General features: G+C 38.3%; 8 protein-coding genes and 3 pseudogenes across 22 annotated transcripts; 6 read left to right on the top strand and 5 right to left on the bottom strand.

Moving 5' to 3' along the window:
* The first annotated feature begins 168 nt into the window (after positions 1 to 168).
* Positions 169 to 2,472, top strand: LOC104707771 (zerumbone synthase-like). Of its 4 annotated transcripts, none has more exons than XM_010424191.3 (4): positions 169 to 719; positions 812 to 895; positions 1,561 to 1,879; positions 1,960 to 2,472. In XM_010424191.3, exons 1-4 carry the CDS (start codon positions 706 to 708, stop codon positions 2,443 to 2,445), a joined length of 903 nt encoding a protein of 300 aa, XP_010422493.2. In that variant the 5' UTR covers positions 169 to 705; the 3' UTR covers positions 2,446 to 2,472. The 4 variants fall into 4 exon arrangements, with proteins under 4 accessions (XP_010422493.2, XP_087318082.1, XP_087318080.1 ...); XM_087461956.1 differs by having other exon boundaries at positions 470 to 719; positions 1,561 to 1,820; XM_087461954.1 differs by having other exon boundaries at positions 471 to 719; positions 812 to 899; positions 1,565 to 1,879.
* LOC104707772 (uncharacterized) lies at positions 2,395 to 3,420 on the bottom strand. Its single transcript, XM_010424193.3, has 2 exons — positions 3,040 to 3,420; positions 2,395 to 2,787 (listed from the first exon to the last, which is right to left on the bottom strand). The coding sequence occupies exons 1-2, from the start codon at positions 3,301 to 3,303 to the stop codon at positions 2,521 to 2,523; spliced, it is 531 nt and encodes a 176-aa protein (XP_010422495.1). The 5' UTR covers positions 3,304 to 3,420; the 3' UTR covers positions 2,395 to 2,520.
* A 1,303-nt stretch (positions 3,421 to 4,723) lies between these two features.
* On the bottom strand, positions 4,724 to 5,377 carry LOC109125975 (protein NETWORKED 3B pseudogene; annotated as a pseudogene).
* A 1,087-nt stretch (positions 5,378 to 6,464) lies between these two features.
* On the top strand, positions 6,465 to 7,642 carry LOC104707769 (uncharacterized). Its single transcript, XM_010424190.3, has 2 exons — positions 6,465 to 6,783; positions 6,963 to 7,642. Exons 1-2 carry the CDS (start codon positions 6,618 to 6,620, stop codon positions 7,355 to 7,357), a joined length of 561 nt encoding a protein of 186 aa, XP_010422492.1. The 5' UTR covers positions 6,465 to 6,617; the 3' UTR covers positions 7,358 to 7,642.
* Positions 7,587 to 9,953, bottom strand: LOC104707770 (GRR1-like protein 1). Its single transcript, XM_087462665.1, has 3 exons — positions 9,310 to 9,953; positions 8,693 to 9,185; positions 7,587 to 8,608 (listed from the first exon to the last, which is right to left on the bottom strand). The coding sequence occupies exons 1-3, from the start codon at positions 9,915 to 9,917 to the stop codon at positions 7,799 to 7,801; spliced, it is 1,911 nt and encodes a 636-aa protein (XP_087318791.1). The 5' UTR covers positions 9,918 to 9,953; the 3' UTR covers positions 7,587 to 7,798.
* A 692-nt stretch (positions 9,954 to 10,645) lies between these two features.
* On the top strand, positions 10,646 to 15,520 carry LOC104707766 (uncharacterized). 3 transcript variants are annotated; one of them, XM_010424188.3, is made up of 15 exons: positions 10,779 to 11,237; positions 11,479 to 11,551; positions 11,682 to 11,703; positions 12,044 to 12,122; positions 12,248 to 12,280; positions 12,611 to 12,759; positions 12,924 to 13,080; positions 13,174 to 13,414; positions 13,507 to 13,748; positions 13,839 to 14,102; positions 14,187 to 14,297; positions 14,374 to 14,598; positions 14,673 to 14,876; positions 14,973 to 15,149; positions 15,219 to 15,520. In XM_010424188.3, exons 1-15 carry the CDS (start codon positions 10,947 to 10,949, stop codon positions 15,399 to 15,401), a joined length of 2,451 nt encoding a protein of 816 aa, XP_010422490.1. In that variant the 5' UTR covers positions 10,779 to 10,946; the 3' UTR covers positions 15,402 to 15,520. The 3 variants fall into 3 exon arrangements, with proteins under 3 accessions (XP_010422491.1, XP_087318077.1, XP_010422490.1); XM_010424189.3 differs by lacking the exon at positions 11,682 to 11,703 and having other exon boundaries at positions 10,646 to 11,237; XM_087461951.1 differs by lacking the exon at positions 11,682 to 11,703 and having other exon boundaries at positions 10,649 to 11,237; positions 12,022 to 12,122.
* LOC104707767 (coproporphyrinogen-III oxidase 1, chloroplastic-like) lies at positions 15,355 to 17,829 on the top strand (annotated as a pseudogene). The gene is made up of 9 exons (XR_015563959.1): positions 15,355 to 15,495; positions 15,597 to 16,171; positions 16,269 to 16,344; positions 16,439 to 16,533; positions 16,620 to 16,703; positions 16,880 to 16,967; positions 17,042 to 17,166; positions 17,260 to 17,358; positions 17,482 to 17,829. The product of XR_015563959.1 is annotated as a coproporphyrinogen-III oxidase 1, chloroplastic-like (transcript).
* Positions 17,830 to 18,735: 906 nt separating this feature from the next.
* On the top strand, positions 18,736 to 20,527 carry LOC104707765 (xyloglucan endotransglucosylase/hydrolase protein 9). Its single transcript, XM_010424187.3, has 4 exons — positions 18,736 to 19,456; positions 19,544 to 19,644; positions 19,742 to 19,935; positions 20,029 to 20,527. Exons 1-4 carry the CDS (start codon positions 19,282 to 19,284, stop codon positions 20,435 to 20,437), a joined length of 879 nt encoding a protein of 292 aa, XP_010422489.1. The 5' UTR covers positions 18,736 to 19,281; the 3' UTR covers positions 20,438 to 20,527.
* Positions 20,528 to 20,623: 96 nt separating this feature from the next.
* Positions 20,624 to 22,479, top strand: LOC104707762 (putative F-box/FBD/LRR-repeat protein At4g03220; annotated as a pseudogene). The gene is made up of 3 exons (XR_015563958.1): positions 20,624 to 21,727; positions 21,800 to 21,985; positions 22,070 to 22,479. The product of XR_015563958.1 is annotated as a putative F-box/FBD/LRR-repeat protein At4g03220 (transcript).
* On the bottom strand, positions 22,325 to 26,331 carry LOC104707763 (G-type lectin S-receptor-like serine/threonine-protein kinase At4g03230). 8 transcript variants are annotated; one of them, XM_087461950.1, is made up of 11 exons: positions 26,045 to 26,305; positions 25,830 to 25,959; positions 25,618 to 25,742; positions 25,381 to 25,533; positions 24,739 to 25,253; positions 24,155 to 24,640; positions 23,731 to 24,074; positions 23,429 to 23,639; positions 23,110 to 23,347; positions 22,876 to 23,026; positions 22,325 to 22,791 (listed from the first exon to the last, which is right to left on the bottom strand). In XM_087461950.1, the coding sequence occupies exons 5-11, from the start codon at positions 25,244 to 25,246 to the stop codon at positions 22,477 to 22,479; spliced, it is 2,253 nt and encodes a 750-aa protein (XP_087318076.1). In that variant the 5' UTR covers positions 25,247 to 25,253; positions 25,381 to 25,533; positions 25,618 to 25,742; positions 25,830 to 25,959; positions 26,045 to 26,305; the 3' UTR covers positions 22,325 to 22,476. The 8 variants fall into 8 exon arrangements, with proteins under 8 accessions (XP_087318076.1, XP_087318075.1, XP_087318073.1 ...); XM_087461949.1 differs by having other exon boundaries at positions 25,618 to 25,722; positions 25,830 to 26,140; XM_087461947.1 differs by having other exon boundaries at positions 24,739 to 25,317; positions 25,618 to 26,218.
* A 237-nt stretch (positions 26,332 to 26,568) lies between these two features.
* On the bottom strand, positions 26,569 to 27,939 carry LOC104707764 (frataxin, mitochondrial). Its single transcript, XM_010424186.3, has 5 exons — positions 27,703 to 27,939; positions 27,549 to 27,621; positions 27,381 to 27,428; positions 27,190 to 27,284; positions 26,569 to 26,956 (listed from the first exon to the last, which is right to left on the bottom strand). Exons 1-5 carry the CDS (start codon positions 27,915 to 27,917, stop codon positions 26,827 to 26,829), a joined length of 561 nt encoding a protein of 186 aa, XP_010422488.1. The 5' UTR covers positions 27,918 to 27,939; the 3' UTR covers positions 26,569 to 26,826.
* Between the last annotated feature and the right edge of the window lie 10 nt (positions 27,940 to 27,949).

Genomic DNA, 27,949 nt, shown 5'->3' with positions numbered 1-27,949 from the left:
AACAAATTGGTCGTCGTAAGCAAATTAATGTCTCTGATCTGAATAATAACATTTGTGTACTGGATAATACATATCATAATGATAGGTATTAGCTTCCTGTCGGCATATGAAGAGTGGTATTGGTAGGTACGTTGTATATAAGGTGAATACGTGTTAATATTATACATTAATAGACAGCTCATAATAAGCACCAACACATGCCACCACAACAAGGCATTAGAGGTTTTCAAAAACTCTTTTGACGTCCCCATAAACTTTTTTTATAGGTTGTAAACTAAAATATTTCATCTAATCTAACAATCAGGGTTTATCAGAAAAATATATTATGGAAACATCAATCAATTATTATGATGTAACATATTTTAGATTTTATATTGAAGAATACATTCAGCCTATCAGGCTATAGCAATCTTGTTTTGGGAACAAATCACCACATGCTTAACTTTCTATGTTCCTTTTTGTCTTCATTATTTTTTCTTTTTTTTTAAAAAGATCAGATTTTACAAAAACACTTTGCATGCTAGCTAGTAAGCTTCTGGTTCAATCACAGCCCCATTAGATTCTCTCTCTCTAAAGACCACACCTTTTTGTCTACCCTGTATATCTATTTAAGATGCAAACATAGGGACCCTTACCTTCAAAGACGAGAAATTCGAAGTTAGAAAACGACAAGGACCGATCTATCTCTCGGAGCAATACACAAGCATGTTTCAGATTGGGTCAAGATCCTTCTCTATGCTTCTTCATTTTCTGCAGATTTAACAATGAACACTCTTATGTTCTAACTTTTCTTTTTATGTATCTGATATAGGAAAAACGCATTGTTCAGGAATGTGAGCAAGAACTTCCTTAACAAAGGAATCTCCTCATCCGCATCATCTTGTTCAAATTCAAGGCAAGTCCCATCTTAATTCCACTCTCTTTAATCACTATAAAATTAGTAAATCAAAGTCTGAATTTTGTAGAATCTAAACTAATATTAAATACTTTTTGAGAAAGTTGAAAAGAGAAAAAAGTTTATGCCCTTTTTAAGTCCATGTATTGAAGAAAATATGATATTTAATTCAGGCAAAATATATTAACATTTGAAATATTTTGTTTTTCCTTCCTTTCTATATAACATTTAGCATTTTGCAAAAACTCCATACAATTTAATATGCATGAATAAAATTTTGTATTTTGTTTCTTTCATTTTTTTATATAAGTTGGGATAAACGATTTAAACAAATGCCATATTGTGTTTTATATTTATACGTCTATGTGTTAATGACAAATATGGAATAATTTGATATTACAAGTTGGTTGCTTTGATTTGTCTTCTTCGACGAATCTTATCTTCAAGTTAGAAAAAGCTTTTACTCTTTCTACCACTAAGAAATGCCAAATGTGTTATCAGAAAAAGAAGGAACAGAAAAAATAAAACGTGCGACAAAAAATTATCTTCTAAAGCCACTAAATTTTTTAAGTTCTGTACTTAAAAATTATCACATTATAGATTTTATAAATATGAGAAGTCTTATCTAATACAAAGGCGCTCATCTATAATTTTTGATGTAAAAGGAAGTTAGAAGGCAAAGTAGCCCTCATTACAGGAGGAGCAAGTGGTATTGGCAAAGCAACAGCCGGAAAATTCATCAGCCATGGAGCCAAAGTTATCATTGCCGATATCCAACCGCAGTTCGGGAAAGAAACCGCACAAGAACTTGGTCCACATGCAGCTTATGTCCAGTGCGATGTGACCAAAGAATCAGACATTGCTAACGCAGTTGATTTCGCTGTCTCGCTCCATACAAAGCTCGACATAATGTACAACAATGCTGGTATCCCCTGCAAAACGCCTCCTAGTATCGTGGATCTTGATCTCAATGTTTTCGACAAGGTACTGATCTATAAGAACATTTGAAAGGATGAGTCTGGGAGCAGTTGTAAGTTTTATCTGATTTTTATAATGTTCTGTAGGTAATCAACACAAATGTCCGTGGAGTCATTGCAGGAATCAAACATGCTGCTCGTGTGATGATCCCGCGTAATACTGGATCCATCATTTGTGCAGGGAGTGTCACGGGGATGATGGGCGGTTTAGCACAACATACTTACAGCGTCTCAAAATCAGCTGTTATCGGGATCGTGAGATCAACAGCTTCAGAACTATGCAAGCACAGGATCAGGGTAAACTGCATTTCTCCTTTTGCAATCACAACATCATTCGTGATGGATGAGATGCGACAGATTTACCCCGGTGTTGATGACTCAAGGCTGATCCAAATAGTGCAGAGCACAGGAGTGTTAGACGGAGAGGTTTGTGAACCGACCGACGTAGCTAATGCAGCGGTTTACCTCGCATCAGATGATTCAAAGTATGTAAATGGGCATAATCTAGTGGTAGATGGAGGATTCACAACTGTAAAGACTTTAGATTTCCCTGCACCTGATCAAGTGAAATAGCAAAACTCAAATCCATAATATACAAAAGACACTGTTCTTGAACCCTTTAAAGGAACTAAACTAAACTATACTAGATTAGAGTATGCCGGTTTCTACTCTGTCAACAATCAAATTAATAGCTGCATTCGCGGATGTGAAAGCTCCATGGAAGCTTTCTTTATATGAAATAGAGGTTAAATCTTGAGCCATCTTCATCAAAATGTCGCCCACGTCAGTTTCTTTCTCTAGCAATGAATTGTAGTAAGACTTTGCAGCTACTTCACTGATCTCCACATTGGTTGGCTCAGGGCAATACTCATCATCCAACCATTTGTGCAAAGTGACTCTCAACCACTCAGATTCCTAATCAAATACATTTCAAGATCAGCAATCCAACGAATCATTACCATATTAAGATACTACACAACTTAATGAGAAAAACAGAGAACCTAATAGGCTAATATCAACAATCAAGCAAGCAACTTTTTAACGAGAAACAGAGAAGCCCTAAATCAGCATTCGAGTAAGCAATGTTAGGGGAGGTTTGAAATTGAAAAACACATAAAATTCAATTGCTTGAAATAGACGTCTGATGGAAGTAAGTGAGAAAAACACCTCAATGGCCCTAGAAGGGAGCAACCACTCGTCCGGAATAGTGAGGGCTTGTACGACTGCTTCCGGGTCTTCTTCAACTTCATGACTCGAAGACGAAGACGATTGAGACTTTTGGAGTTTCAAAGACGGAAATTTCGGGGAATATGTTACCGGAAAGCTGACGGAGCTTCTCTGAACCGTCGCCGGGAAATCAAGGTGTTTGGGATGTGAATAATCGGCGATTACGACGTTTCGAGTCACGTAAGAGCAAACCCATGAGCTCATTCTTCGTTTCACAGTCTGATCACTTCACACTTTGCTGATTATCTCAAAAAGGCTCTCAATTTGGTGTGGCTGCGATTGAATTGAGCCGAGGAAGATAAGATGATGACGTCATTGTTTACATTGAAACGCGCTGCGTAGTGACGTGGCTATCTTTATACGACGACGTTTTACTGTTAAAAAATTGAAATAAAAAAACCAATATAAAAAGAGGTTGTATAACTAGGCACACACATTAACTGATAAATTATGTGTTACTCTATGTGTTGATGATACAGTGAGAATATTTAAGGTTGGATCAAACTCTTAACAAGAAACCTACCTTTGAGCTTCATGAACTCAAATGGATTCCAGATCTGTTTATTTTGAGTGTCTTCCTTATTAATCTTCCTTATTATTGATTCCAATTTCCAGGTATGAAGATGAACTTAAAAGTAAGCATATGAAGAGTGAAGACTTTTGGATCAAGACTAGAGTCAAAACAAAGTGATGCAGCAAGACTGAAAAATAATGGACAGAATTATTAATCTCCCAAATATGAGAAGATGATCTTTTAAGATTATAAATTTGTTTGACTAGATATAACTTCCTTATACGTGAGAGAGATTATGCATGATGAGATTTGCTCCATTCTAGTAATATATCAAATACAGTGTTTCAAAAACTTTGAATCAAGAAACCAATTATAGTTTGCTAAGTTTCTGCGAACCTCATTAGATGAGGCTATAGGATCATAGACGGTGTACACATTCATCAATTAAAATTTCAGTTGCTAATTTGCTGTGAATGCTAAATGCCTAATCCTTGAATTTTGAGAAACATACATTGTTTATTCACGTGTGACTCCAAAGAGTTGAGATAGATAATACGAAATATCTTGGTTCATTTTATTTTATAATCAAAAGAATGTAATATAAAGGCCTTATGAGCCTCGTTCATACATGTTGGATATGGGCTGCGTCCAATATGCCACTCGGCCCAACAAAACTTGTTAATTGTGTTTTCGACCCGACAAAATTGAGAGAAAGTCCATTAACACTCCGCAGAGAATAATCTCGGGATTTCGCGCAGAAATCCTAGAGTGCCCTAACTCTACACTCAACTATAAATAGTTCAAGACATTTATTGGAAAGATCATCCTGACTCGCAGACAATACCTACAGAGCAATAATTTGCATCGAAAACTGCTATTGTCTTTCGTATAATTCATTCTTGTTTTCAGTTCGTCACTTTAAGCTTGCTAGTTCGCTTGTGAACTAACAAGCTCTATCTCGACTTGTTTTAACTGACGATCTCACGTTTTTCCCGATTAATAAAAGAACTTGCTTGCTCTTTCCCACAAAATCTTTATTTGTTTAAACTGTGTAATCCCCGGTACAAACAATACACAATGATGCATGATATACAAAAATCTACGATAGAATCATAGAATACAAAGAAAATGGTAAACAAAAGCGCAAAAGAAGAGAACAAAATATTTCCCAATAGCAACGGAAGCAAAAGGAACCTTAAATAAATCTGCAAACAGCCAAGCCACTTCTCTCTTCTCTTTGTAGACTCTGTTTTCTTCTCCCAGTCTCACTAACTCTTCCTTGATCGTCTCATTCATTGTCTCACCATCATCATCGCCAAATACAACAATTTGGTCTTCTTCACCATCATCCACTTCAGATTCCGTTTCTTCACTCGGATTCAGAGAAGAGGTTTTGATCAAGAGATCATGCTTCTGCGCCAAGGAGCGGTGCGAGCGGTGCGAACGGTACAAATCTTGGATCATGGCAACGAGTTCTGGCTTTTTCTCGTGATAAATCTTAGCTCGTTTCACAAAGGAATCGGCTTCATCATCAACCTCATCAATCACTCTCATCACTTTCTTCGTCTTTGCATCAAGCTCTATCACATGTTAATTACCAACAACAAAGTTCATAACTAACAATATATGTATAAAGTTACGTACAAAGCAAACCAAAATGAGAGAAGTGACTTGGTTACCAGAGAGAGTAGAGGTAAGCCAATGAGATGAATTTGATGTGTTGTGATTTTCACCAATCCACCACCATTTTGCTGTCCCCTCCATCGTCTTCACTCGTACTTTGAGATTTGCACCGTAACTCTCAGTGCTAGTAGAGATTTATATGGTGTTGTATCACTCATTTTCTTCTCCGTAGACCTATGTCACTTATCTGTCTTTTGTGGTTTAAAAGTGGTGTTTTTTAGTTGTAGAACAATGTAAAAGGGTCACTTATTTTTTCAAAGGATTTTTGTTTAGTAAATTGCATACAAATGAGAGGGCATGATTTATTTATTTGAATACAAAACCATAAACAAATTCATAAAAAATTTATGTATATATCCTTAATATAATCTTAACCGTTGATGTTTAGACGGCGTAAAAGTTTTTGTGATTATGAAATTAGGATTTTGACACACAGAATCGTATGAAATTTACGTATATACCCATAAAATCTAAATAGTAATAACGTAATAGCATACAAACTTTTATCATTGTGAAACTAAGGATACACTATACAAACTCATATAAAATTTACATATATACTCCAAATAATATTTGAACGGATAAAAGGATAAATGTTGTCGTGGCATAAAACTATTATCACTTTGAAATAAGAGATTCACTATACAACTTCATTCAGAATTTGTGTTTATATTCCTATTATAATCCGAACTGCTGTTGTTATGGTATCAATGCAATTTTTTTTTCTTTTCCTTTCGAAATTAGAGTTGGTTTCACTATATATGAAAAAGATATATTTTTGTATACAAGTTTTATAAATGGAACAAAATCATCCAATGTTTCTTCTGATTTCTAACCATTTTACGTAAAAATATGTATTCGTTAGAACTTTGAATTGGTAACAAGAAGTTTATACAAGGTATTCTTCGAAATTTCATGCATTAACCTATTCGTTTTTTCGTTATTCAAAGTACTCACTTGTATTAATTACTAGATTACAAAATAATACAACGATAAACAATACTTTATTGATTCGTTAGTTTCTGTTCAATATTTTCTCGATTTTAAATTAGTTTCTTTAAAAATGTTTGATGTCGTCTAGTAGTGTGGTGCTTTTTCGTAATTATAAGTATCTACAGTGGTTATCTGTCAAAAAGATAAAAAGTATAAGGAGTATAGTAGCAATTTTAATAAAGTGTGCAATTCCCACTTCTCAAACTTCAGAGTCGCCGCAAATTACAATTAGGGTTTCGTACGTCCTTCCCCCTTTCTCTGGCAACTCGATCAAATCGAGAAATCGGCTTGTGGAGGAGTTTCATAGATTGAAGAATCCCGGCGAACAATGAAGAAATTTCACCAAAGAGATGAACATGAGACTACTGATCGCACCAAGTCGGCGGAGACGAAGAGGAGGAAGAACATGAAGAGACTGGGAGGCGGTGGTCTTTCTCTCCAAACTTTTGCTAACATGAAATCGAATAAAAATGGCTATAACCCTGCTTTGATCAGTAAGTGATTCCTTCTCTTCTACCCAATTCGAAATATGCTTCCTTTTTTTAATTGTAACTTGGATTAGGATGCTACAAAGCGTTGTGAGAATCAGACTAGGCTATAGAACTAAGATTGAATGAGTTTACTTTTGCTCTGTTCTTTAACTCTGCCCTCTTGTGTATTCTTCTTTTCTTAGAAAAGCAAAAAGAGTTCTATAAGAATGCAAAGTATGTGAGCAAGTTTAGGAAGTCGATGAAGCAGCAGAACGTTCATGATAAGAGTGAGATTGGAGAGAGTAGTAAGGTAGATGATAATGATGGTGGTGATGATGATGATAAGCAGAAGGTTAAATCTAATAAGAGAATCGGTTTAGAGGATGTATACAAACAGACGAAAGAAGAGATGGAGAAAGCAAGGATGGAGAGAAAGGCGATGTTTCAGGCGAAGAAGGAAGCTAAAGAAGAGGCTGACTCGAGGAGGAAAGTTGCTAAGGGGAAAATGATGAGAAAGACTCGACATGGTCAGCCTGTAATGAAGTACAGAATAGAGCATCTTCTTGATTCCATCAAGAAATCTGCTGGAATCGATTGAAGCGTATGACTAGTGTAGGTAGATACAGTGCAGATGAACAACCTTCCAGTTCTTTGCAGTTGCTGGTGTTGTGGAAGCTCGAAGCACAAGCCTTGTTTTCATTTCAGATACTGACCTTATATTACACTGGTGTTTGTCACTTTATAGAGATGCTTTGAGGCAACATTTGTAGTTTTTTTTGGCTAGGCCTTACTGTTTAGCTCATGAATTTTGCTGTTTACTTACAATCTTATGAAGTGAGAACCTTTATTCCAAACTTAATACAAACACAAGGTTTTGTTTTAACAGAGTACAAGCTACGAAATGCTTCTAACACTGATATGCTAACATCTTAGTGAAAACAATATAAAAGAGAACAAATGGGAGGTGAATCTCCCACAACAATGTCTGCAAAAAAGCTCAAGATGGAAAGGACAAAAAAAGATGACTGAAGCAGCAAGTTTACTTTATGGCTAATTTTGAAACTCCAATCTCAGGATTCTTGTGTAGCGTCCACACAAATTCAGGCGTATCCATCCTCGGTCCGGCGACTGTTCTATATATGTATATCCTTTCAACTGGAGAGCTCTCAGGTCTTGTCTTTGGAGGATGTTCATCAATGACTTCGACATTGAGCCTTGGCATTTTCTGACTCAGAAGCTTGCAAGCACCAAAACTTACAAAGCACGACGACATCCAAAGGGATCGCATGGTCTCTAGTTTGGCAGCGTTCTCCAGTAGTGCAGTGTCGCCAAAAGGGCAATCTCTTATCTCAAGCTTCTTTAAACTCTCACAGCCTGACAACAAGTGATGGAGCATCAGATCACTGTCCCCAGCGAATGCTATTGATAGCATCCTAACCTTCTTGGCATGTTTCCCAATGTATTTAAAGGCCTTGTCAGAGAGGAGACCAGAGACTGAGAGCCGTCGAAGATCCTTGCATCCCTCAGCTATGGCTTTGAATCCTTTATCAAGTGGCTCATTTGTTTTGTAATCAGGAGCAAATGGCTCTATCACACAGAGACGGAAGCACTTGAGATTCGGACGTTTTCTTGCTATAGTAATCAAAGCTGCGTTTGTGAACTGGACACAGAAGTAGAGAACAGACTCAAGCTTTCGACAGCCTTTAGACACATAGACCAGGCCTTGTTCCGTCACAGGTATGTTGGTTGCATCAAGATCTGGCTCAGATGGAAACACCCTCAGTTCTCGAAGTTCCTTACAGTAGGAGGCAACAGCTTCAAGACCTTTGTCCTCAATCAAGTCCATCACCTGCAAAAGATGTCTCATTAGTAAAGAACCCACATATATAAATGGGATACTCAAAAGAGACTTGAAAAATGCAAATACTCTCACCCATAGCTTCTGCAGTTTCGAGCATCGCCTAAGAAGCTCAACAAGATCAGGCATCCGGACAGTAGCATAGCTCAAGTTCAACGAGGTAAGACCAGGACATACAGAATAAAGAGCTGGAAGATATTCAGGGAGAACATCCCAAAGACCAGATAAGCTCTGAAGCTGCTTACAGTTTGAAAAAGCTTTTGATAACTTTGTAAACGCTTCTGGTTTCAGTTCAGCCGCGAAAGAACCTGTGCCGAGCTCAGTCAGCTGTGGAGCACGACGAAGTATGCTAACGAGACCATCAAGAGTTACAGCTGGATTCAACTTCAGAGACTTCAGGTTTGGAGATCTGCTCACGAGACGCTCTAAGTCCGAGATTTTAACCTCAGAGTCTAAACAAGAGAAGTCAAGAGAGACCAGAGAAGTTGAAGTCTCTGGGAAATAACTAAGCCAATCTCCTCCTAGATCTTCAACGATGCACTCTCGTAGTTCCAACACTCTCAAGTTTCTGTTTCGTAAATCACAAAATAACAAAAAAAAAAAAAAAAAAAAACCAAAGTTACTATGAGGTGTAACTTACAAAAACAGAGTATTTTTTTTTCTTTGTTAGAACTTAGAAGTTAGAACAGAACCTGCAAGTTGATGCAATAGCAGCGATACCATCAGTGGAGAAACCTTCACATGAAGTCAACACAAGGACTTTGAAATCCTTAAACGAAGCTGCAATCCTTTCTAAGCACTCATCAGTCACCACCATCCTCTTCAACCTTATCTCTTCAAGGGAGGGGCTTTTAGCCGCCATGGCTTCAACCCATGGGCAAGCATAACCACCCCAACCATCAGGAACCAAGTTATAGTCGGCGAAGTGTGGCTTCCCTTTCAAAGTCAGAGATCTCATCTCCGGGAACCGTCGTGCAACAGCAGCAGGACTCACCGCGTAACAGTTTCCGACGAAGACACGTTTCCTAGTTTTACGCTCTGTTTCGAACCATGACTTGCAGACCAAAGAAACAGAGTTACGGTCCTCGTTGGAATCAATGAAGGAGAGGATATGTTTTAAGACCTTAGATGGTAATCGGAGAGCCATGAGAAGAGAGAGAGAAGGGAAGAAAAGGTTTGAGATTTGGTTCACTATGAGTGATCTAAATCGAAAGAATGAAGCTTTTGATATATATAAACCGTGCGCAAGTGGAAGACAAGAGTATGAAAAGACAACGGAATCGAAGGAGACAATGTCCATGTGAGACCATTAATAAAGTTGAGCTTGCACCCATGTGAGCCTACTGTTGTAGCTCACTAATATAAATTAGTTGCCCTTAATCATAATTAGATTACTGATCATCCACATGTAGTCTGTGTGATATAATTCATGGATCTAATCATTTATGGAATACACAGTTCACACATGATGTCAGATTGGTTAACTATTAATTTACTTAGGCCTAGTCTTAAAGTAAAACTCTTTTTTTAACTTAGATGCTCTTAGTATAAAACCATGCTCAGTTTAATGACTTTAATCTATCAGGGTTATCATAGTGCTATTTATTACCAATCAAATTTTAGTATTTTACAATAGAACCACCATCTCTAAAAGTATCAACATTTTTTAGACTTGAAATACAAATTTTTTACAACAATCTAAAAATTTGTAGCATTCAATGATGGGTAGTGCTTACAATATGTAAACTAGACTATACAAAGGCAGTTTTACAATTTGATTCAAGCGATACTGACAACAGCTGTGCAGGAACAATCTTAGTTTGACCTTTGCTCTAACCTCTAACTTAAGCAGTGGATAACATTAGAAAACTCCTCGTCACATTTGAAGAAGTTACTGAAGTTGTACTTTCGAGAAGGATATATGAATAATAGTATTAATATTAACCAATAGAGTAGTAGCAAAGAAGTTTACATCCCGGTTTAATGTGTATGCTTACTTATTGGTGTCGGATTGGTTAGATTCTTTTTAGTGTGAGGTTTTGAAAAGCAATACTATAATTGAAAGAATATTTGGGTTAATGAAAAGTTGAAGTTTGAGCCAAGCCAAAAAAGATATTCAGAACTAAATTAGCCATCTTCTTTTTTTGTCTTATTTACACGTGTCACATACTGAACACATCCAACAAGAGAAAGATGTGTCTGAAGCTCCCACGCACGCTCGCATGGCGAATGCTCTAGACCTTTGAATTCGTTTAGCCAATCTCACCAAAACATGAATACGCCGTCGTTTTAGTTGATCGTATTCTCTAGTTCAAATCAATCAGCAGCAATGCTGATGAAAAGTCTTCACTTGTTGTCTTCCTCATCAATCCTCCACCGCTTTGCTTCTCGCAGCATCGCGTCTTTGTCTTCTTTACCCAGAAGAAGAAATCGCGTCCGTACTCATAACCCTTCGTTTTATTGCCCTTTCCCGTCGGTTCTCTCGAGACCCATTTCCTCAGGCAAGGTCTTAGCCATGGCAGATGAGACTTCGTCGTCGACCTCGTCAACGTCTCAAAAACATACCAACCGTTTAGCCACCGAACACAGTCCTTATCTTCTTCAACACGCACATAATCCGGTAATTAGTTCATCTCTGTCTCTTCTACAAATCAAAGTTTTCATCTTTTTTTTCTTTTCTCATAAGGATCCTATAGATAAAGGAAACACCTTTGGTTTCAATTTAGGGAACTTTGTTGCAATTAGTTAAGTCATAACTGGTTTAGATTGTAGATAATTGGTTCTTAGCTCAAAAGCATGGAACTTTTTATTCTCTGGATTGATTTCATGGTTTAATGGCATCATGGTTTATGTGAAATTAGGTTGATTGGTATCCATGGGGAGAAGAAGCTTTTGAAGAAGCAAAGAGGAGAGACGTGCCCATCTTCTTATCAAGTTGTTTAATTTATCCTTTATTATTCGTTTTTATTGATGCTGGATTAGATGTCCTTAGTTGCTTTAGTTTTACGAGACTAATTTTGGCTCCCTTTTGTTTTCTAAATCTCTTTTATATGGAATCTTGAAGTTGGATACAGTACTTGTCACTGGTGAGACTTAGATTATTTTTTTGGATTTTGAGTTTGACATCTTCTTTTACTGGTTGAAGGATTAAGAGTATGAATGATGCTGACTGACACAGTTTAAATGATTAAGAGTATAATTCGTACAGTATGAATGACATAGTAAAAACTCTGGATATTAGTATTATTACTGTTCTTCCTCTCGTAGGTGTGATCCTAATGAAGAATTGAAGGCATTTGTAAAAATAAAGTTGAGAAAACTTGTAGTCTAAGAACTAGTGTTCTTGTCTGGGATGTATAGAAGCAGTGCACGTTTATTTTTCTATTTGGGAATGTATGTTTCAGTACCATTTAACTGTTTTTTCAGGTGTCATGTCATGGAAGTTGAGTCATTTGAAGATGAAGAAGTGGCAAAACTCTTGAATGATTCGTTCGTTAGTATTAAGGTTAGTGTTTAAAGCGGAAATTTTTCTTCTGGCTGTGGATTATAAAATGACGTTAGGCACAATTTTTTAGCTGAGTGTTGTTCAAACGCTTTGCCAACTTCTTGTTTAACATGTCTGTGTAACAGGTTGATCGAGAGGAGCGGCCTGATGTCGATAAGGTATACTACTGTCTGCAGCCACAAGTCATATATTAACTAACTAGATTTCTTGAATAAACGCCCTTGAAATTCAAAATATCATTCATCTCTCTGAATTGAATGCTTAGTCTCAGAGATAAATTTTCCATTTGTTCAATGATGCCGTGGGTAGAATAAGTAGCTGTCTTACTTTGTTGGAGAATATCTGCGTGTTGGGTTAACTTTAGTGAGAGATGCAAAACAATTGTAAACGTGTATTGAATTAGTTCTAGCTGTATCAGTTCTATATGGAAAAGGTAAATCTGGAGTTTCATGGAGTTGACTTTGATGCTTTTGTTTGGCACTTTTTAGGTTTATATGTCGTTCGTCCAGGCTCTGTATGGTGGAGGAGGGTGGCCACTGTCTGTCTTCCTATCACCTGATTTAAAGCCATTGATGGGTGGAACCTACTTCCCTCCAAATGACAATTATGGACGACCAGGATTCAAGACTCTCCTTAAGTACAAAACCCTTTCTCTTTTATTTGACAGTAACATTTGAGGCTCATACTGCTGCAATTGGTCATGTTTTCTGTAAAGATTAGAGTATGTATGTAGAAAAATGGGCTCTTGGTGAAGACTACAGTCGATTAATTCGATTAGATGTTTCTTTGGGTTTGGTTCAGGAAGGTGAAAGATGCGTGGGACAGTAAGAGGGATACACTTGTGAAGAGTGGTACCTATGCTATTGAAGAACTGTCAAAAGCTTTATCTGCAAATGCTGGAGCCGACAAATTGTCAGATGAGATTTCTCGGACGGCTGTGAGTATATGCGCAAAACAAGTATGGTTCGACTCTTCTGTACTCTTAAAAAAATATGTCTGATTGACACATCAACATGAAAAGGTCTTCTAACATTGAGTGTTTGTGTTCAAGTTTTCTCGGAGCTATGATTCGGAATTCGGTGGGTTTGGATCTGCACCAAAGTTCCCGAGACCTGTCGAGATCCAGCTGATGCTTTATCATTCCAAAAAGCTGAAGGAATCGGGGAAAACGAGCGAGGCTGATGAAAACCAAAGTATGATTTTATTCAGCTTGCAAGGCATGGCAAATGGAGGGATGCATGATCACATTGGAGGCGGGTTTCATAGATACAGTGTCGATGAATGTTGGCACGGTGAGACTTCAGATCAGTATCCTGTAGTATCAAACAGATGATTGTCTGGTTTTTTTCCTGAAAGCATTTTGCTTCCTATTTGTCTGGTGCAGTTCCGCATTTTGAGAAAATGCTATATGATCAAGGGCAACTAGCCAACATCTACCTTGATGGTTTAATCATTACCAAGGATGTTATGTATTCTTATGTGGCAAGAGACATCCTTGATTATATGAGAAGAGACATGATTGCACCTGAAGGTGGAATATTCTCAGCTGAAGACGCCGATAGCTTTGAATTCGAGGGGGCAAAGGGAAAGAAAGAAGGAGCTTTCTACATATGGACTAGCGATGAGGTTCTTCTCTCTGATATATTCACCAGTGGAATGAGCTTGCCCTTGGTACACTGAGATTTTTATTTATTATTTTGTGTGTTTTGTTTCAAGATTGATGAAGTCCTTGGGGAGAATGCAGATCTTTTTAAGGAGCATTACTATGTTAAGAAATCAGGTAACTGCGATCTTTCCAGTAGAAGTGACCCGCACAATGAATTCGCTGGGAGGAACGTGCTGATCGAAAGAAATGAGCTGTCTGCCATGGCATCAAAGTTTAGCATCTCCACTGAGAAGTATCAGGAGATTTTGGGTGAATGCCGAAGAAAGCTTTTCGATGTCAGACTGAAGCGACCTAAGCCGCATCTAGATGATAAGGTAAAAATCTTCTTGGAAATCTTTTATTTTCTTCTTCTACTGTTTCTTCAGTTTTGTTTACATGTTTAAGATTTCTTTTATTAGATAATCGTCTCTTGGAACGGGCTTGTTATCTCGTCTTTCGCACGAGCCTCCAAGATTCTCAAGGCGGAGCCTGAAAGCACCAAATACTATTTCCCTGTGGTGAATAGTCAGGTAATGAATCATGCACCGCTCCATTTGTTATCTTCTCTAATACGGTTCATTTCCTTATTCGGATTCTCATTTGCAGCCAGAGGATTACTTAGAAGTTGCAGAGAAAGCAGCTCTGTTTATCAGAGAGAATCTCTATGATGAGCAGTCTCGCAGATTACAACACAGTTACAGACAGGGACCATCCAAAGCTCCTGCCTTCTTAGACGATTATGCTTTCTTGATCTCTGGTTTGCTCGATCTTTATGAGAATGGAGGTGCGGTCACATGGCTTAAATGGGCTATTGAACTTCAAGAAACCCAGGCAAGTGAGATCCTTACTAAGCTCGATTTGTTAAAGTTTTTGATTTTGGCCATAAAGGTGAAATGCATTTTTAGGATGAGTTATATCTCGACCGAGAAGGAGGAGCATACTTCAATACTCAAGGTCAAGACCCATCCGTTCTTCTCCGTGTAAAAGAAGATCATGATGGTGCAGAACCTTCAGGGAACTCTGTTTCTGCTATCAACCTTGTGAGATTAGCTTCCATAGTCGCCGGAGATAAAGCCGAATCCTACCTAAACACCGCACAGCGTCTCCTGGTAAACAAAACAAACAACTAACTAGATTTGATATTCCTATTGAGGCTCTTTAATCGAAGGTTACCGAGTCTCTTTGTTGTTTTTTTCTTTCTGCAGGCAGTCTTTGAGTTGAGGTTAAGAGAACTGGCGGTGGCAGTGCCGTTAATGTGCTGCGCTGCAGATATGATCTCTGTTCCATCGAGGAAACAAGTTGTTTTGGTTGGTTCCAAGTCTTCTGCAGAGCTAAACAACATGCTTTCTGCAGCTCATTCAGTCTACGATCCTAATAAAACGGTAAGGGCGTAAAATAATCCATACTTCCAGATTTAAGATTTGTGATATTTGGCTGTTTCCACTGGGCAGGTGATTCACATAGATCCTTCGAGTTCTGAGGAAATGGAGTTTTGGGAAGAGCATAACAGCAATGTAGCTGAGATGGCTAAGAACAGAAACTCAGAGAAAGTGGTGGCTCTTGTTTGTCAACACTTCACTTGTAGTCCTCCTGTCTTTGACTCTTCTGCTCTTACTCGCTTACTATCCAAGTAAAAACCAGAGGTTCCATTTTTAATGGTCGCTTGTGCTGGACGGAACAAGTTCAACGTTGTTTCATGAATAAAAAGAGATGATTAAACCGGATTTGGTATGAAATTTGTCTTTGGTTAAAACTAAACCGGAAATAACCGGTTTTGGTCAACATTAGAGTTTGATTGATGATTCCTTATCATCATCTTGTATCTTCAGCAAAGGTGAAAACTTTGATTCGATCGATCGCTACAAATGGCGTCTCACTCATCTACTCTTTTCGCTTCTCCTTCTTCCTTCAATCTCTTATCCTCACATCGTCTCAATCCTTCTCCGAAGTACTTCAACCTCCGCTTTCCTCGTCCGGTAAAGAGACTACATTTCGATTTACGATGTTCTGTCTCAATCGAGAAAGAAGTTCCCGAAACCGAAAGGCCTTTCACTTTCCTCAGAGACTCTGATGGTGGTGGTACTCAATCTTCTTCTTCTTCTTCTTCTTCTTCGGTTAGGGCTCGTTTCGAGACAATGATAAGAACTGCTCAAGATAAAGTCTGTGAAGCCATTGAAGTAGTTGAAGGAGGTCCTAAATTCAAGGAAGATGTTTGGTCTCGTCCCGGTGGAGGCGGAGGAATCAGCCGTGTTTTGCAAGATGGAAATGTATGGGAGAAAGCTGGAGTTAATGTCTCTGTGGTTTATGGTGTTATGCCTCCTGAAGCTTATAGAGCTGCTAAGGCGCCGCCACGTCTGAGCAAAAACCAGGTCCAGTTCCGTTCTTTGCCGCTGGAATCAGCTCGGTATGTTCTCTCTCTATCTCTCATTTGTCTACATTGCTGTTGAATTGGTCTTTGAATTCTTCGATTGAAGCTTGATCGCACATTCGTGTCATTCCAGGTTTTGCATCCTAAAAACCCTTTTGCTCCTACTCTGCATTTCAATTACCGCTATTTCGAGACTGATGCTCCAAAGGGTAAAAAGCTTAGATTCTCCTTGAGAATTGTGTAAAGTTTCAGTTTTTTTTTTGGTTGGATGAAGCATTTGATTGCTGAAATTTTCACTTGTAGATGTTCCTAGAGCTCCAAGGCAATGGTGGTTCGGTGGTGGGACTGATTTCACACCTGCTTACATCTTCGACGAGGACGTCAAGCACTTTCATTCGGTCTTTGAACCTGATCTATCGTTTTTAAAGTTTGAAGCTTTGTGATTATGATGGAGTTGCTGATTGAAATATCTTTCTTTGTGTAGGTTCAAAAGCAAGCCTGCGACAAATTTGATCCGTCCTTCTACCCTCGGTTCAAGAAATGGTGTGATGACTACTTTTACATTAAGGTCTGCAGTTATTCCAATTGTCTTCTGAGATCTTAGTAGTGAAACTAAAGACCTTAGCTTTAGAGTTATGTATCAATCAATGTATGTGTAGGGATAGATTTAGAGCCTCACGGTTTGGTAAGGTTGATATTGTGATATCTTGTCATTTGCTAAAAACTTAATGGTCTTGCCTGCAGCACCGGGATGAGAGGAGAGTGCTAGGAGGGATATTTTTTGATGATTTGAATGACTATGATTAGGAGATGCTTCTGTCATTTGCCACTGGTACTGACCAAGATAAATCTTGTTTTCTGAGACTTCTTAGTTGGCTTGCTTGAATTCAGAGGTAATTTTTGCAGAATGTGCAAGCTCAATGATACCAGCATATGTACCCATAATAGAGAAACGTAAAGACACACCATTCAACGATCAGCATAAGGCGTGGCAACAACTGAGAAGGGGTCTATATGTTGAATTCAACTTGGTAAATTAGATGCTACTAACTTTGTTTTTTCTTTCTGTTTGATATCTCTTGAAACCACTTATTATGGTTTGTTACTGATGGTGAAAAACAAAGGTTTATGATCGCGGAACAACATTTGGTCTGAAAACAGGAGGGCGAATACAGAGTATTCTTGTCTCTCTTCCGCTATCCGCAAGATGGGAATATGACCATGTAAAGTTCCCTATCATGTTATCCACATCAAGAAACTTTCTAAATCATGATTTATTGTTGTTGAGTGGTAAGAGTATAAAACTGAGTACTGATATTGTGGTTCTCTCTTGGTTGCGGATGCAGAAACCACAAGAAGGAACTGAGGAATGGAAGCTATTGGATGCTTGTATCAATCCAAAAGAGTGGCTTAAGTTGATTAATTGTGCTAATTCCCGCATTAGCTCTTTTCATTTATTTTTTGTCATTAAAGCCTTGAAAGAGTAAGAGTCTAATGAAGCGTGAGTGGGAAAGAAAATGTGTGATACAAACGAAGGTCATGATGGGTAATGATGGAGTGAGTATATAGTACCAATCGTGATGATGACGATAAAAAGTAGTATTCCTATGTTCAAGATGATGTTTAGAATTTTTTAAACATTTTAAGAAAACAATGATTACTGAGTTTAAATATATTTTTTTATTTAACTAAAATATATTATTTAGATTTAAACCAATAACAATTCAAAATTTTAAATATTTTCAATGATTACTTTTTGAAGTTTACAAAATATCAATCTTTGTGAAACAAAAGAATATTTCAAAATATCAATATTTGTGGGAGAGAGAGAGTAGTAGTAAATTTTAACCAAAATTTTTTACTGACACAGTTAAAAAGCATGAGTCTGAAATAAGAGCCGTTGGCTCGAAGAGTCAAGCCTCTCGATGCACGCACACACGCATGCGCGTGATTATAAGTGAAGCCACTTGCTCTGCTCGGTAAATGTTAACGAGGAGGAACAAGAACAACACTCCTACTCTCTTATTATTAGTGATAACATTGAATCTGATGATTTGATTTTATTTAGTAAAAAAACGTTTCAAGTTTCAACCAATGGGGTCTTGTGTTAGGTTAAACATTTTAGGATTTAGTATACGTCACTGTCTCCCATTTGTCCCAATCCAAGAAACGCCCGTGATTTTCAAACCTCCCAAAAAAACCTGGTCGTTTTCTATGTCTCTAGTGGCGACAAAGAAACAACTTAGTCCCCGGATACACACACATACAAATACATGGTGTACTACTGCATACACTAAACTACAGTGACTACACTACACAACTTACAAGATATTTTTAAAATTTTTTTAACCAAACCAAACCCCAAAGATATTTTTATTGTATTACACAATTGACGTCACATCTGCCATATCTAATCCATGTCTGCAACACAAAAACAAAAAATTGAATTCCCCCAAAAAGTGAGGAGAGAGAGAGAAAGATAAAGACTGTGTACCAATCAATATTTTTTTTATTTTTTTATGAGAGAGAGCAGTAAAGATTTTTTAAATTGTGAGCCTCTCTGACACCAAAAGAGCCAAATGTATAGCTGGATCCAATCCAATGCAATGAAAACATCTTAGCTGTAAAATGGTCCATCTCTCTTCTTCTCTTTTCTTCTACATTATTACACCCAAAGAATCAAATTATATTCACTTATGTCTCTCTCTCTCTAGAAAAAGCAATAAAGTCTCTATTTTTGTGCTCGAAGAGAGGTTTTTTTAGACAGAGAAGCATAAATTCTTGTCCTCTGTGTAGTACAAAAGTGGAGCCCCACTGAGTTAGTGATGCCTTCACAGTAACGGCTACATTTCCCAACTCTTTATCTCTCTTGTTTTGAGTGATATTTTTTTTCATCTTTACGAAGATGGGTTTTTTGTCCACTTATTACTGTCCTGAATCACACGTCGAATCCAACGTGGCCTCTCTCTCCACTGTATGCCAGCTCACTCACTCACACTCACTCAACTCACTCACCTCCCCCCCCCCGCCTTTATAAAGCCTAACCTCTCTCTCTTGTCTCCTTCATTGCGTCTTGTGTGTGTGTGAGAGACTGTAGACTGAAGTTTTTAATTAAGAGAGAGAGAGAACAGGATAAAAATTTTAAAATGGTGGGTATGGATTGGTTCAAGTGTGTGATGATAATGATGATGGTGTGGGTTCTCATTTGTGGTGAAGCTGTTTCAGCAGCTAAGTTCGAGGAGCTTTACCGCTCAAGCTGGGCTATGGATCATTGTGTCAACGAAGGCGAAGTCACTAAGCTCAAGCTTGACAATTTCTCTGGTACAAACCTATCTCTGTTTTGTTTCCTCTGTTTTCTTATGGGTTCATCAAGATTAAAGATTTATGATGTTTGATTGATTTTTTCAGGAGCTGGGTTTGAATCTAGAAACAAATACTTGTTTGGTAAAGTCTCTATCCAGATTAAGCTCGTCGAGGGTGACTCAGCAGGAACCGTCACTGCTTTCTACGTACGGAACAAAATCCTTCTATTGCTCTGTTTTTATTGAACCTAGATGATTGTTTTATTATGTCTCAAATCTTGAACTGTTTTTACAATGTTTTCAGATGTCTTCCGATGGTCCTAACCACAACGAATTCGATTTCGAGTTCTTGGGAAACTCCACTGGTGAGCCTTATCTAGTCCAGACCAACGTCTATGTGAATGGAGTTGGAAACAGAGAACAAAGACTCGGTCTTTGGTTCGATCCGACCACCGAGTTTCACACTTACTCAATCCTCTGGAGTAAACGCAGTGTTGTGTAAGTTCTTTTAAACAAAGTCTATACCTTTCGAAATCAATAATGAGATTATGCATCCGTACTAATGACCCCTTTTGTTTATTGCTAAAACAGATTCATGGTAGATGAAACTCCAATTCGAGTCCACAAGAATCTTGAAGATAAAGGTATCCCATTTGCTAAAGATCAAGCCATGGGAGTTTACAGCTCGATTTGGAACGCAGATGATTGGGCTACTCAAGGAGGACTTGTCAAAACTGATTGGAGTCACGCTCCGTTCGTTGCTTCTTACAAGGAATTCCAAATCGATGCTTGTGAGATTCCGATGACTTCTGATCTAAGCAAGTGTAATGGAGGAGACCAGAAGTTTTGGTGGGATGAGCCAACTGTGTCTGAGCTAAGCCTTCATCAGAATCATCAGCTTATTTGGGTTCGAGCTAATCATATGATTTATGATTATTGTTTTGATGCTACGAGGTTTCCTGTTACTCCTCTTGAGTGCCAACACCATCGTCATTTGTAGTTTAATTAAGAAACAAATTTGGATCAAGAGAACAATGTGGTGATTCTGTTTTTATGTATAAATAATCAATTCTCTATTGATTTCGATGAATCTTTTTATTCGGTTTCTTTAACAGAACATGCGAGATATGAGGAAACTAACTCAGCGCACTTATCGTTAATTATTACGACTTTAAGGGTTTGGTTTGTTTTGAATGTTTCAAACCCTAATTACGAACCATATGAAACAAAACAAAAAAAGGCATAAGCTTTGATTAAGGAACACTCTTTTTAACAATGGAGACAAGATCGGTGAAACGGAGGAAGAAGAAGAGAGAAGAAGATGTACAAGAGATAATCAAAGTAGATAGAATCAGTGACCTTCCTGATTCTCTTCTTCATCAGATTCTGCTTCTGCTTCCTCTTATATCCGCAGCGAAGGCAAGCTCACTTTCCAAAAGATGGAGATCTCTCTTCCTCTCATTGCCAGATCTTGATTTCACCTCCATTAGCGACCTTCACAAACCAAAATCTTTCTCTTCCAACTCCATTTACAAAGTGCTATCTCTTCGTAACCACCGTGATTCCAACAATCTCAGATCACTTCGTTTTCGCGCTACCGTCACATTCACAAGTCTCAATCCCTTGATTCGTTTAGCTGTTACTCATCAGGTTCAAGATCTTGACATTGAAGTCACTACAAAAGACTACTTTAACTTCCCTCGTTGGATTGTGACCTCTCAAGATTTAAGAGCTTTGAGGCTTAAATCAGCTTACCCTGGTTTTAGATTACCTACATCATCACCAATCCTTGGAGGGTTTCAAAAACTCACTTCACTCTCTTTATCTCTTCTGATTCTAGACAACCAACCTCGTCTCTCAGATTTGTTCACTGATCCAAGCTTTCCTCTTCTAGAGAAACTAACCCTTGAAAGTTGCTTTGGACTCAAGGAACTTAAGGTTAGTTGCCGTCTTCTCCAAGAGTTTTCTTTAAAGAACTCTTTACAGCTTGAGGGCTTAGAGGTTTCTGGTAATAAGCTTCAGAGACTAAAGGTTGTGAATTGCTTCCTAACATACTCAGAAAAGAGCTTTGTGAAGATCAACACACCGAATCTCAAAACTTTCCTTTGGAATTTAAACGCTGTCACTACTAGCGTTCATTTCTTGGACAAGTTAGTTTGTCTGAGAAAAGCTTTCGTTAAAAGTGTTTTGGCTTCATCAACATCTCAATTCACAGACACAGAGCTTATTCACTCTCTTGTCAGGTCTCTGTAATTCCTACAAACTACAACTTGGAAACCAATCCGTAGAGGTAAATATATACTTACACCTTTTTCTTCTGCAGTTTGATCTTTGCTTCACAGTTTTGCTACTGTTGTGACAGATTTTGTCAAGCAAGAAGGGGCTATTAAAGAATCATCTTCTACCGTTTCACAACATGAGATCCTTGGAACTGCAAACGCGTTTCAACAGACACAATGTTCAAACACTGTCATGTCTGTTCAAGAGCTGTCCACTGCTAAACATACTTATCCTCAAAATCATTAATGATCAAACAAGTGAAAGAAGGGTAAGTATTGAAAGAGAGAAAGCTTTCTCTAGTCTTTCTCGGTTTTAAACAGAATTGTCTCTGATTTATTGCGGATGTTTTCAGCAATGGAATAAGGACTTGTGGGATAGGTCTAACTCAGAGATTCAGTACTGGGAGTCTCAAACCTATGAATTGGAATCTTTCTTGAACCACTTGGAATTTGTGGAGATTCACGGATTCTTAGAGTGTGAGAATGAAATGAGCCTCGCAATGTTTCTGCTGAGACATGGAAAGGCTTTGATCAAGATGACGCTTCGATCTAGTTTCCTCTGTAGAGACTCTCTCCGGAGACAAATGATAAGGTCACAGCTAACGGGATTCTCCATGGCTTCTTCTAAAGCCAAAATCTCATTCCAATGACAGTTTCTGCATAATCTATGTTTCAGGACTCAGGTCATTAGCTATTACAGTTTTGTTCTTTTGAAATCTTATGCTTATTGACAATAAATACAAAAAAAAAGTAGCTATTATTATCTTCCATCTTCAAGAGTTATAGTCAACTCATTTTCAGAGCAAGTTTCTGGCTTGGTAGATGAAGAAGCTTTGCTTGATGAAGGGCAACGTCTAAGGACAAAAGCCGGTGGTCTTGGATTTGGAAGAGTAGCAGCTTCGCTGCTTCCGAGCATGAAAACAACATTTGACATTGAAGGACGATCACTAGGATCTTCTTGTACACAAAGCAGTCCTACGTTCAAGCACTTCAAGAATTCCTCGGTTTCGCACGTTTCTTGTAAAGCATGATCCAATAACTCAATCCCTCTTTCCGCTTTCCAGAGATCCCACGCCTGCACATTTGTATATGTGTTTCTCGGTCAACGTTTTTAAACAAGTAATGTGCATAAACAAGTCATAAGCCTCAGATTCCTCACATGGCCTAGAAGGCTTAAAGATTTCTCAGGTTCATAAAACCCGGTGTTACGCTTCCCGCTGATAGTTTCAATCACAACCACGCCGAAACTAAATACATCTGATTTGAATGAGAAAAGACCTTCTAGAGCATACTCTGGAGACATGTATCCACTGCGATACAAATACACCAAAATGTTTTAAATGAATGCCAAAGAATGGACTGTTAAGGCAAAACTGAAGTGTTAATAACTTACTAGGTTCCAACAACTCGATTAGTATTGGCTGAAGTTTCACTGCCTCCAAATATTCTAGCCAACCCAAAGTCAGAAATCTTGGGATTCATCTCCTCATCTAACAGAATATTGCTTGTTTTCAGATCCCTGTGGATGATTCTCAGTCTAGAGTCTTGATGTAGATAAAGAAGTCCCCGGGCGATTCCTAAAATGATATTATACCGCATCTTCCAATCTAATCTCTGGCACAGCTTCCGGTCTGAGCAAGAAACAGATATTTTTTATTAAGAACTGAACTGAAGAATTAGTTATTAAAGAAGAGACGATGCTATCTGCTTACCAAAAATGAAGAAGTCTAAACTTTTGTGTGGCATGTATTCATACAGTAACAGTTTTTCATCTCCAGCAACACAGTAACCAAGAAGTCGAACAAGATTCCGGTGTTGGAGCTTGGCAATCAAAACTACTTCATTCTTGAATTCCTCCAGTCCTTGACCGGAGCAGCGAGATAGCCTCTTCACAGCAATCTCTTGATCTCCAGGAAAAATGCCCTGAGTCACACAAGCCACAAATATATTAAGTTTCTATTACTAAAGAGACTAAAATCAAAATCAGATCAAAAGATGAAAAACACATTTCAACCTTATAAACTGGTCCAAACCCTCCTTGGCCTAGCTTGTTTGCATTTGAGAAGTTGGATGTCGCAAATAGTATAGTCTCGAGCTCAAAAGAAGGAACATCTATGCCTTGACTATCATCTTGTTTAAACCTTCCCGATTCAATCAAATCTTTGATATGTCTCTCACTATCGCATAAATGAACTCCTCTTGGTATGCTTCCTAGTTCCGTGTTTACTTTTCTTCTCTGTAGGTATACATAAGAAGCAGTGCTTGATAGAACAACCAGAATGGCTGCACTTGTAAAAGTCACCACAACGATCAAAACCACCGGTGTTTTAGCTTCCCCGTCTCTTCCACGAGCTCGTTCTACATGAGAGCCTTCATTAAAAAAACTGATACATCTTTTCACTACGATTTTGAAATGAGTTTTGTCGTCATAACTTTACCTTGAGTGCAGTTTAGATTGAATCCATCCCACTTAAAATCATGATTGCAGAAGCACCTCTTCTTCCCGTCTCCAGATTTACTGCAAGAGGAATTAGGCCAGTCTTTACAGTCTACAGATAAAGAACAAGTTGGCTCAAGCGGAGGATCCCAACGAATCTCCACTTCAGTTCCACCAGTAACCATGTCTGCATTGCACTTCCCCGTGAGATGAAAAGGCGAAGATAGCTTTAACTCTGATTTTCTCCCCATATGATTTTCAGTTGTGCAGTTTACTACTGCATCTTTACTTTTGATTAAGAATCTGTGAGTATCTGGTTTGATACTTGTAACATTGTATGAGCTGTTAGATCCTTTGAAAATGACTTGACCAGTCGACATATTGCAGTTGAAACTAAGGTAGCTACTGTCGCCACATCCAGGAGCCGTGCTCAAAGGATAAGGAATAATATTTGTGCCACAGGTCACACAATCTCTACTGGTCGACTCTGCAGAATATAACAACAATTTAACCATCAACAGTTATATATCCTAATGCATTTGAAAAGCAGTTTCATATGTTTTGAAATCAATAGAGATTGTTTACCTATATCGGGAACTGCAACGCGAATGAATACATTGCGGCTACCTAAATAGCCTTCCTTGAGATTGTTGAGATCTTCCAACCAAATCCAGCACTTGGTATTGCTTTGAAGTGTATCAACTTCCTCATATGAGTAAGCTTGGCATTGGCAATTGTTCAAACACTCTGCTCTGCACTCTTTTTCATTATGTGCATCGAATTGTGAATCAGGACTTCCTACTTCAACCACACTCAGATTCAAGAACATGTCTCCCACCATAACACCGTCTTTACCACATATCCTTGACTCTCTTGAACATCCACCAGAAAAATCTCCCTTGACCCATTTCTCCAAGAAATTAGGCCTAAAACCTGGCAAACACTTGCACATTTCCTCGTTCTTGCTGTTACAGCTACCAAAATTTCCACAAGCATTGTAGACACTACATTCATCTCTAGGCTCAGCCCAAATCTGTGCCCAGAACTTTCCTCCGTCTAAGCTGAAGTACTGAGCTTGACCAGAGGAGCTCATGGTAAACCTTGTATTGGTATACAAAGATGTAAAGAGAGGAGGCACAGAGGCATTGTGCACAGTCACAGTCTCTGTGAAATTGGAAAGAAAGTAAGAAATTGCATAAGGCATCTCGTCGGCTCCTATGAATTTACCTGATATTCCGGATTTCCAGTATCTCATTGATCTTTTCCAAATGATGAACTGCTTGTCTTCTTCTTGATCCATCTCAAAGGTGAAATTTCCAGGTGATGGATCGTTGAAGCTCCTCCACGATGATAAAGTCATGTTTTCATCCATGCTCATCCCTGGGAGAAACGTATCAGTAGGATTCTGAAAACTTTGCCAAACGACAATTGCTTCATCTCCATCTCTCATCAACACTAGATTACCATTATCCATCAGCTTTACCGTTCTCTGGGCAGAGACTGGGGAAGGTTGAACATTGGTGTCCCAATACACTCTTCCCTTTGAATCAGTGACTTTAAGATTGCCATCTATAGAGATGGCGAAAATGCTGGAACGGTCAAGAACCGGAGATTCACGATTTGCAACCCAGACAACAGTCAGTGGATGTAAATCGTAAAACCATATCCCTAAGTACCTTCTTTCATCAGAGCTTCCATTAGGAGTGAAGAACCCAAGCTCGAATCTCTGACCAGCTGAAACAAGAGTGTCTCCGTGGCTGTCATTGATCAATGTTGAACCTTTGAACAATGTTTTCGAGTCTTGAACTGCAACAAAGCAATCTAATCGACAAATATGCAGCAAAAACATATAGAAGAAGACAGAAAAAATCATTCTCTGACCAGTACTGACCATGTCTTATTCATCTGGTATCTCCATTATGTCTTCTTAAGAACCCAAAACGTGTCCAAAGATAAAGGTTTGCCTCAACGTCAACGGAAGGCCCACCTGAAAAGTAAATATGTGGAGCGCAGCTAATCATGCGTTTTAAGATGTTTCCAAGAAAAAACAGAACAAGTCTCACTTGAGCATCTGAAAGAAAAGTAGCAGATACTACTTTAAGCTCACTTAGCCACTGTATGTAGATACACATGTGATCAATTCACGCACTGTGTCAACTTTTTCGGCGATGGGTCTATAAATAGTTAAAAAGGATCATCCAACTTTTTTTTGTATTGTCTTACAGTAAGGAGTAAGGACTAAGGACAAAGAGGGTACCTAAAGGTGAATTATTGGAAAAAGGGGACAATGGTGCTGAAGAAGTCAATCTTTTGTCCTTATTGGTGCTTTTGAAAGAGTGGAGATTGACCCTGCCAACTTTCTTCAGGAACTTTTTGTGAAATTCGAGGAGTTTTGACAAACACAGGACTCTTGTCTTTGATAAAAAAATGTATTGATTCAAAACGCGTAAAACATAGCTTCAGCTCTGATTAAACAAAGAGAGTTGTAACCATGTCACTATGAGACATTACTGTTCAAAGTAGATTCACAAACATCAATCGGGTTTCACACTGAAACAACTTTGTCTTGTGCCTTGTTTGTTTATTCCTCTAGATGGTTCATAGAGGTTATAATAGTGTAAAGTTCCTAGATGAAATCCCTTCGTTCACAGATATTGTGTATAACCTTCTTCTTTATGAGAGTTGGATCGGTTCACCACATAGATTCTCTAACTCTTCTTCCAGGAGTTTATGCAACTTTGCTTCAGTTCGCCGGTAAATCCACGCATTAGCATCACGGTCCCAGTCGAATCTAGAAGGGCCACTGCACCAAAACAATACAAAAACAAGGAAGAATGAAGATGAACATCAATGTGAATCTAAGTTGTGGAAGCACAAAGCCAAGAGCAACTATACAAAGTCATACACAGTTTCATTTCTCCACAGATTACAAACACAATAACCAGAAGATACAGCAGAACATGATGATCCAGATTGCGAAATTCGATTTATACATCTAAAGTTAGCAACTTTCAAGATGAAAGCATGAATCTTTACCTCACAGGTGAAGACATCCAGATTTGTCGATTAGGAGTTTGCTTATTCAGCACATATGTGCCTAAAGATCCAAGCTTAAGGGTGAGAACTTCATTCTGTTGGAAAGCATCAAAACAACTGACTTTAATAAGCACACATGGATTTCTAAACTAGGAACAAGATCTTAAATGCTTAAAAGAGTTTATCTTTACCCCATAATCAATGTCAAAACCATCAATCTGAACATCATCACCATAATCCTAGAACATGAATCATGTAAGTATCAACATAGTATAAGCTACTCCAATCTCAAGTAACACAAAGGAACCCTAGAGATAATTAAATTAAAAAAAAAAAGGCTCCAGCTTTATTTTAAATACCTCAATTTTCGCAAGAAGGTCATTTATAGTGAAGTTAGCTAATTTGTGAAACTCATCCTCCTGCAAAACCGAACTGTTTTCTTCTTCCCGTTTGTTTCAAAAATTTTCATGAAATTAACGAAATCAGATAACAACAAATGAGGTTTAAAAGTACCTGTAATCGACAGAAGCAGGACCTTGAGAAGAGAAACTTCTTGTAGTTAAAGAATCATGGCGGATTCGAGATCCTATTCGACAGAAGGAATCCAACGGCTTTAAGGAATCCTGAACCAAATTGCTTGAATACCTTACGCCATTGCTACGGAGAAGGGTTGGAGAAAGCTTGAGAAACCTCGGCAATTTCCGTAGAAACCTTGAAGCTGTAGCCATGGCCGCTTCTGTCCCAAAACAAAAAAAATCGA

This window comes from Camelina sativa, chromosome 8, assembly GCF_030686135.1.
Source record: "Camelina sativa cultivar CO46 ecotype springtype chromosome 8, ASM3068613v1".
Taxonomy (NCBI): domain Eukaryota; kingdom Viridiplantae; phylum Streptophyta; class Magnoliopsida; order Brassicales; family Brassicaceae; genus Camelina; species Camelina sativa.
Note: the sequence above shows the minus strand (reverse complement) of the source record. Positions and strands in the feature narration are given on the sequence as shown.

Bases quoted from the DNA above. Each gene is read 5' to 3' on its own strand.
- LOC104707769 (XM_010424190.3), top strand. From the start codon at position 6,618: ATGAAGAAATTTCACCAAAGAGATGAACATGAGACTACTGATCGCACC. The intron at 6,784-6,962 runs GTAAGTGATTCC...TTCTTTTCTTAG, and splicing joins CTATAACCCTGCTTTGATCA to AAAAGCAAAAAGAGTTCTAT.
- LOC104707770 (XM_087462665.1), bottom strand. From the start codon at position 9,917: ATGGACATTGTCTCCTTCGATTCCGTTGTCTTTTCATACTCTTGTCTT. The intron at 9,186-9,309 runs GTTCTGTTCTAA...TTTACGAAACAG, and splicing joins GCTATTGCATCAACTTGCAG to AAACTTGAGAGTGTTGGAAC. The intron at 8,609-8,692 runs GTGAGAGTATTT...CATCTTTTGCAG, and splicing joins CGAAACTGCAGAAGCTATGG to GTGATGGACTTGATTGAGGA.
- LOC104707763 (XM_010424183.3), bottom strand. From the start codon at position 26,047: ATGGTCAGTACTGGTCAGAGAATGATTTTTTCTGTCTTCTTCTATATG. The intron at 24,641-24,738 runs GTAAACAATCTC...TATATTCTGCAG, and splicing joins CGTTGCAGTTCCCGATATAG to AGTCGACCAGTAGAGATTGT. The intron at 23,027-23,109 runs GTAAGTTATTAA...TTTGTATCGCAG, and splicing joins AATCGAGTTGTTGGAACCTA to TGGATACATGTCTCCAGAGT.
- LOC104707765 (XM_010424187.3), top strand. From the start codon at position 19,282: ATGGTGGGTATGGATTGGTTCAAGTGTGTGATGATAATGATGATGGTG. The intron at 19,457-19,543 runs GTACAAACCTAT...TGATTTTTTCAG, and splicing joins CAAGCTTGACAATTTCTCTG to GAGCTGGGTTTGAATCTAGA. The intron at 19,645-19,741 runs GTACGGAACAAA...CAATGTTTTCAG, and splicing joins GAACCGTCACTGCTTTCTAC to ATGTCTTCCGATGGTCCTAA.
- LOC104707764 (XM_010424186.3), bottom strand. From the start codon at position 27,917: ATGGCTACAGCTTCAAGGTTTCTACGGAAATTGCCGAGGTTTCTCAAG. The intron at 27,622-27,702 runs GTACTTTTAAAC...AGAAGAAAACAG, and splicing joins CCTGCTTCTGTCGATTACAG to TTCGGTTTTGCAGGAGGATG. The intron at 27,429-27,548 runs GTATTTAAAATA...TTCATGTTCTAG, and splicing joins ACCTTCTTGCGAAAATTGAG to GATTATGGTGATGATGTTCA.
- LOC104707771 (XM_010424191.3), top strand. The intron at 896-1,560 runs GCAAGTCCCATC...TTGATGTAAAAG, and splicing joins TCATCTTGTTCAAATTCAAG to GAAGTTAGAAGGCAAAGTAG. The intron at 1,880-1,959 runs GTACTGATCTAT...AATGTTCTGTAG, and splicing joins ATCTCAATGTTTTCGACAAG to GTAATCAACACAAATGTCCG.
- LOC104707772 (XM_010424193.3), bottom strand. From the start codon at position 3,303: ATGAGCTCATGGGTTTGCTCTTACGTGACTCGAAACGTCGTAATCGCC. The intron at 2,788-3,039 runs GTGTTTTTCTCA...GTATTTGATTAG, and splicing joins TCCCTTCTAGGGCCATTGAG to GAATCTGAGTGGTTGAGAGT.
- LOC104707766 (XM_087461951.1), top strand. From the start codon at position 10,947: ATGCTGATGAAAAGTCTTCACTTGTTGTCTTCCTCATCAATCCTCCAC. The intron at 12,123-12,247 runs GTTAGTGTTTAA...TCTGTGTAACAG, and splicing joins ATTCGTTCGTTAGTATTAAG to GTTGATCGAGAGGAGCGGCC. The intron at 15,150-15,218 runs GTAAGGGCGTAA...TCCACTGGGCAG, and splicing joins TCTACGATCCTAATAAAACG to GTGATTCACATAGATCCTTC.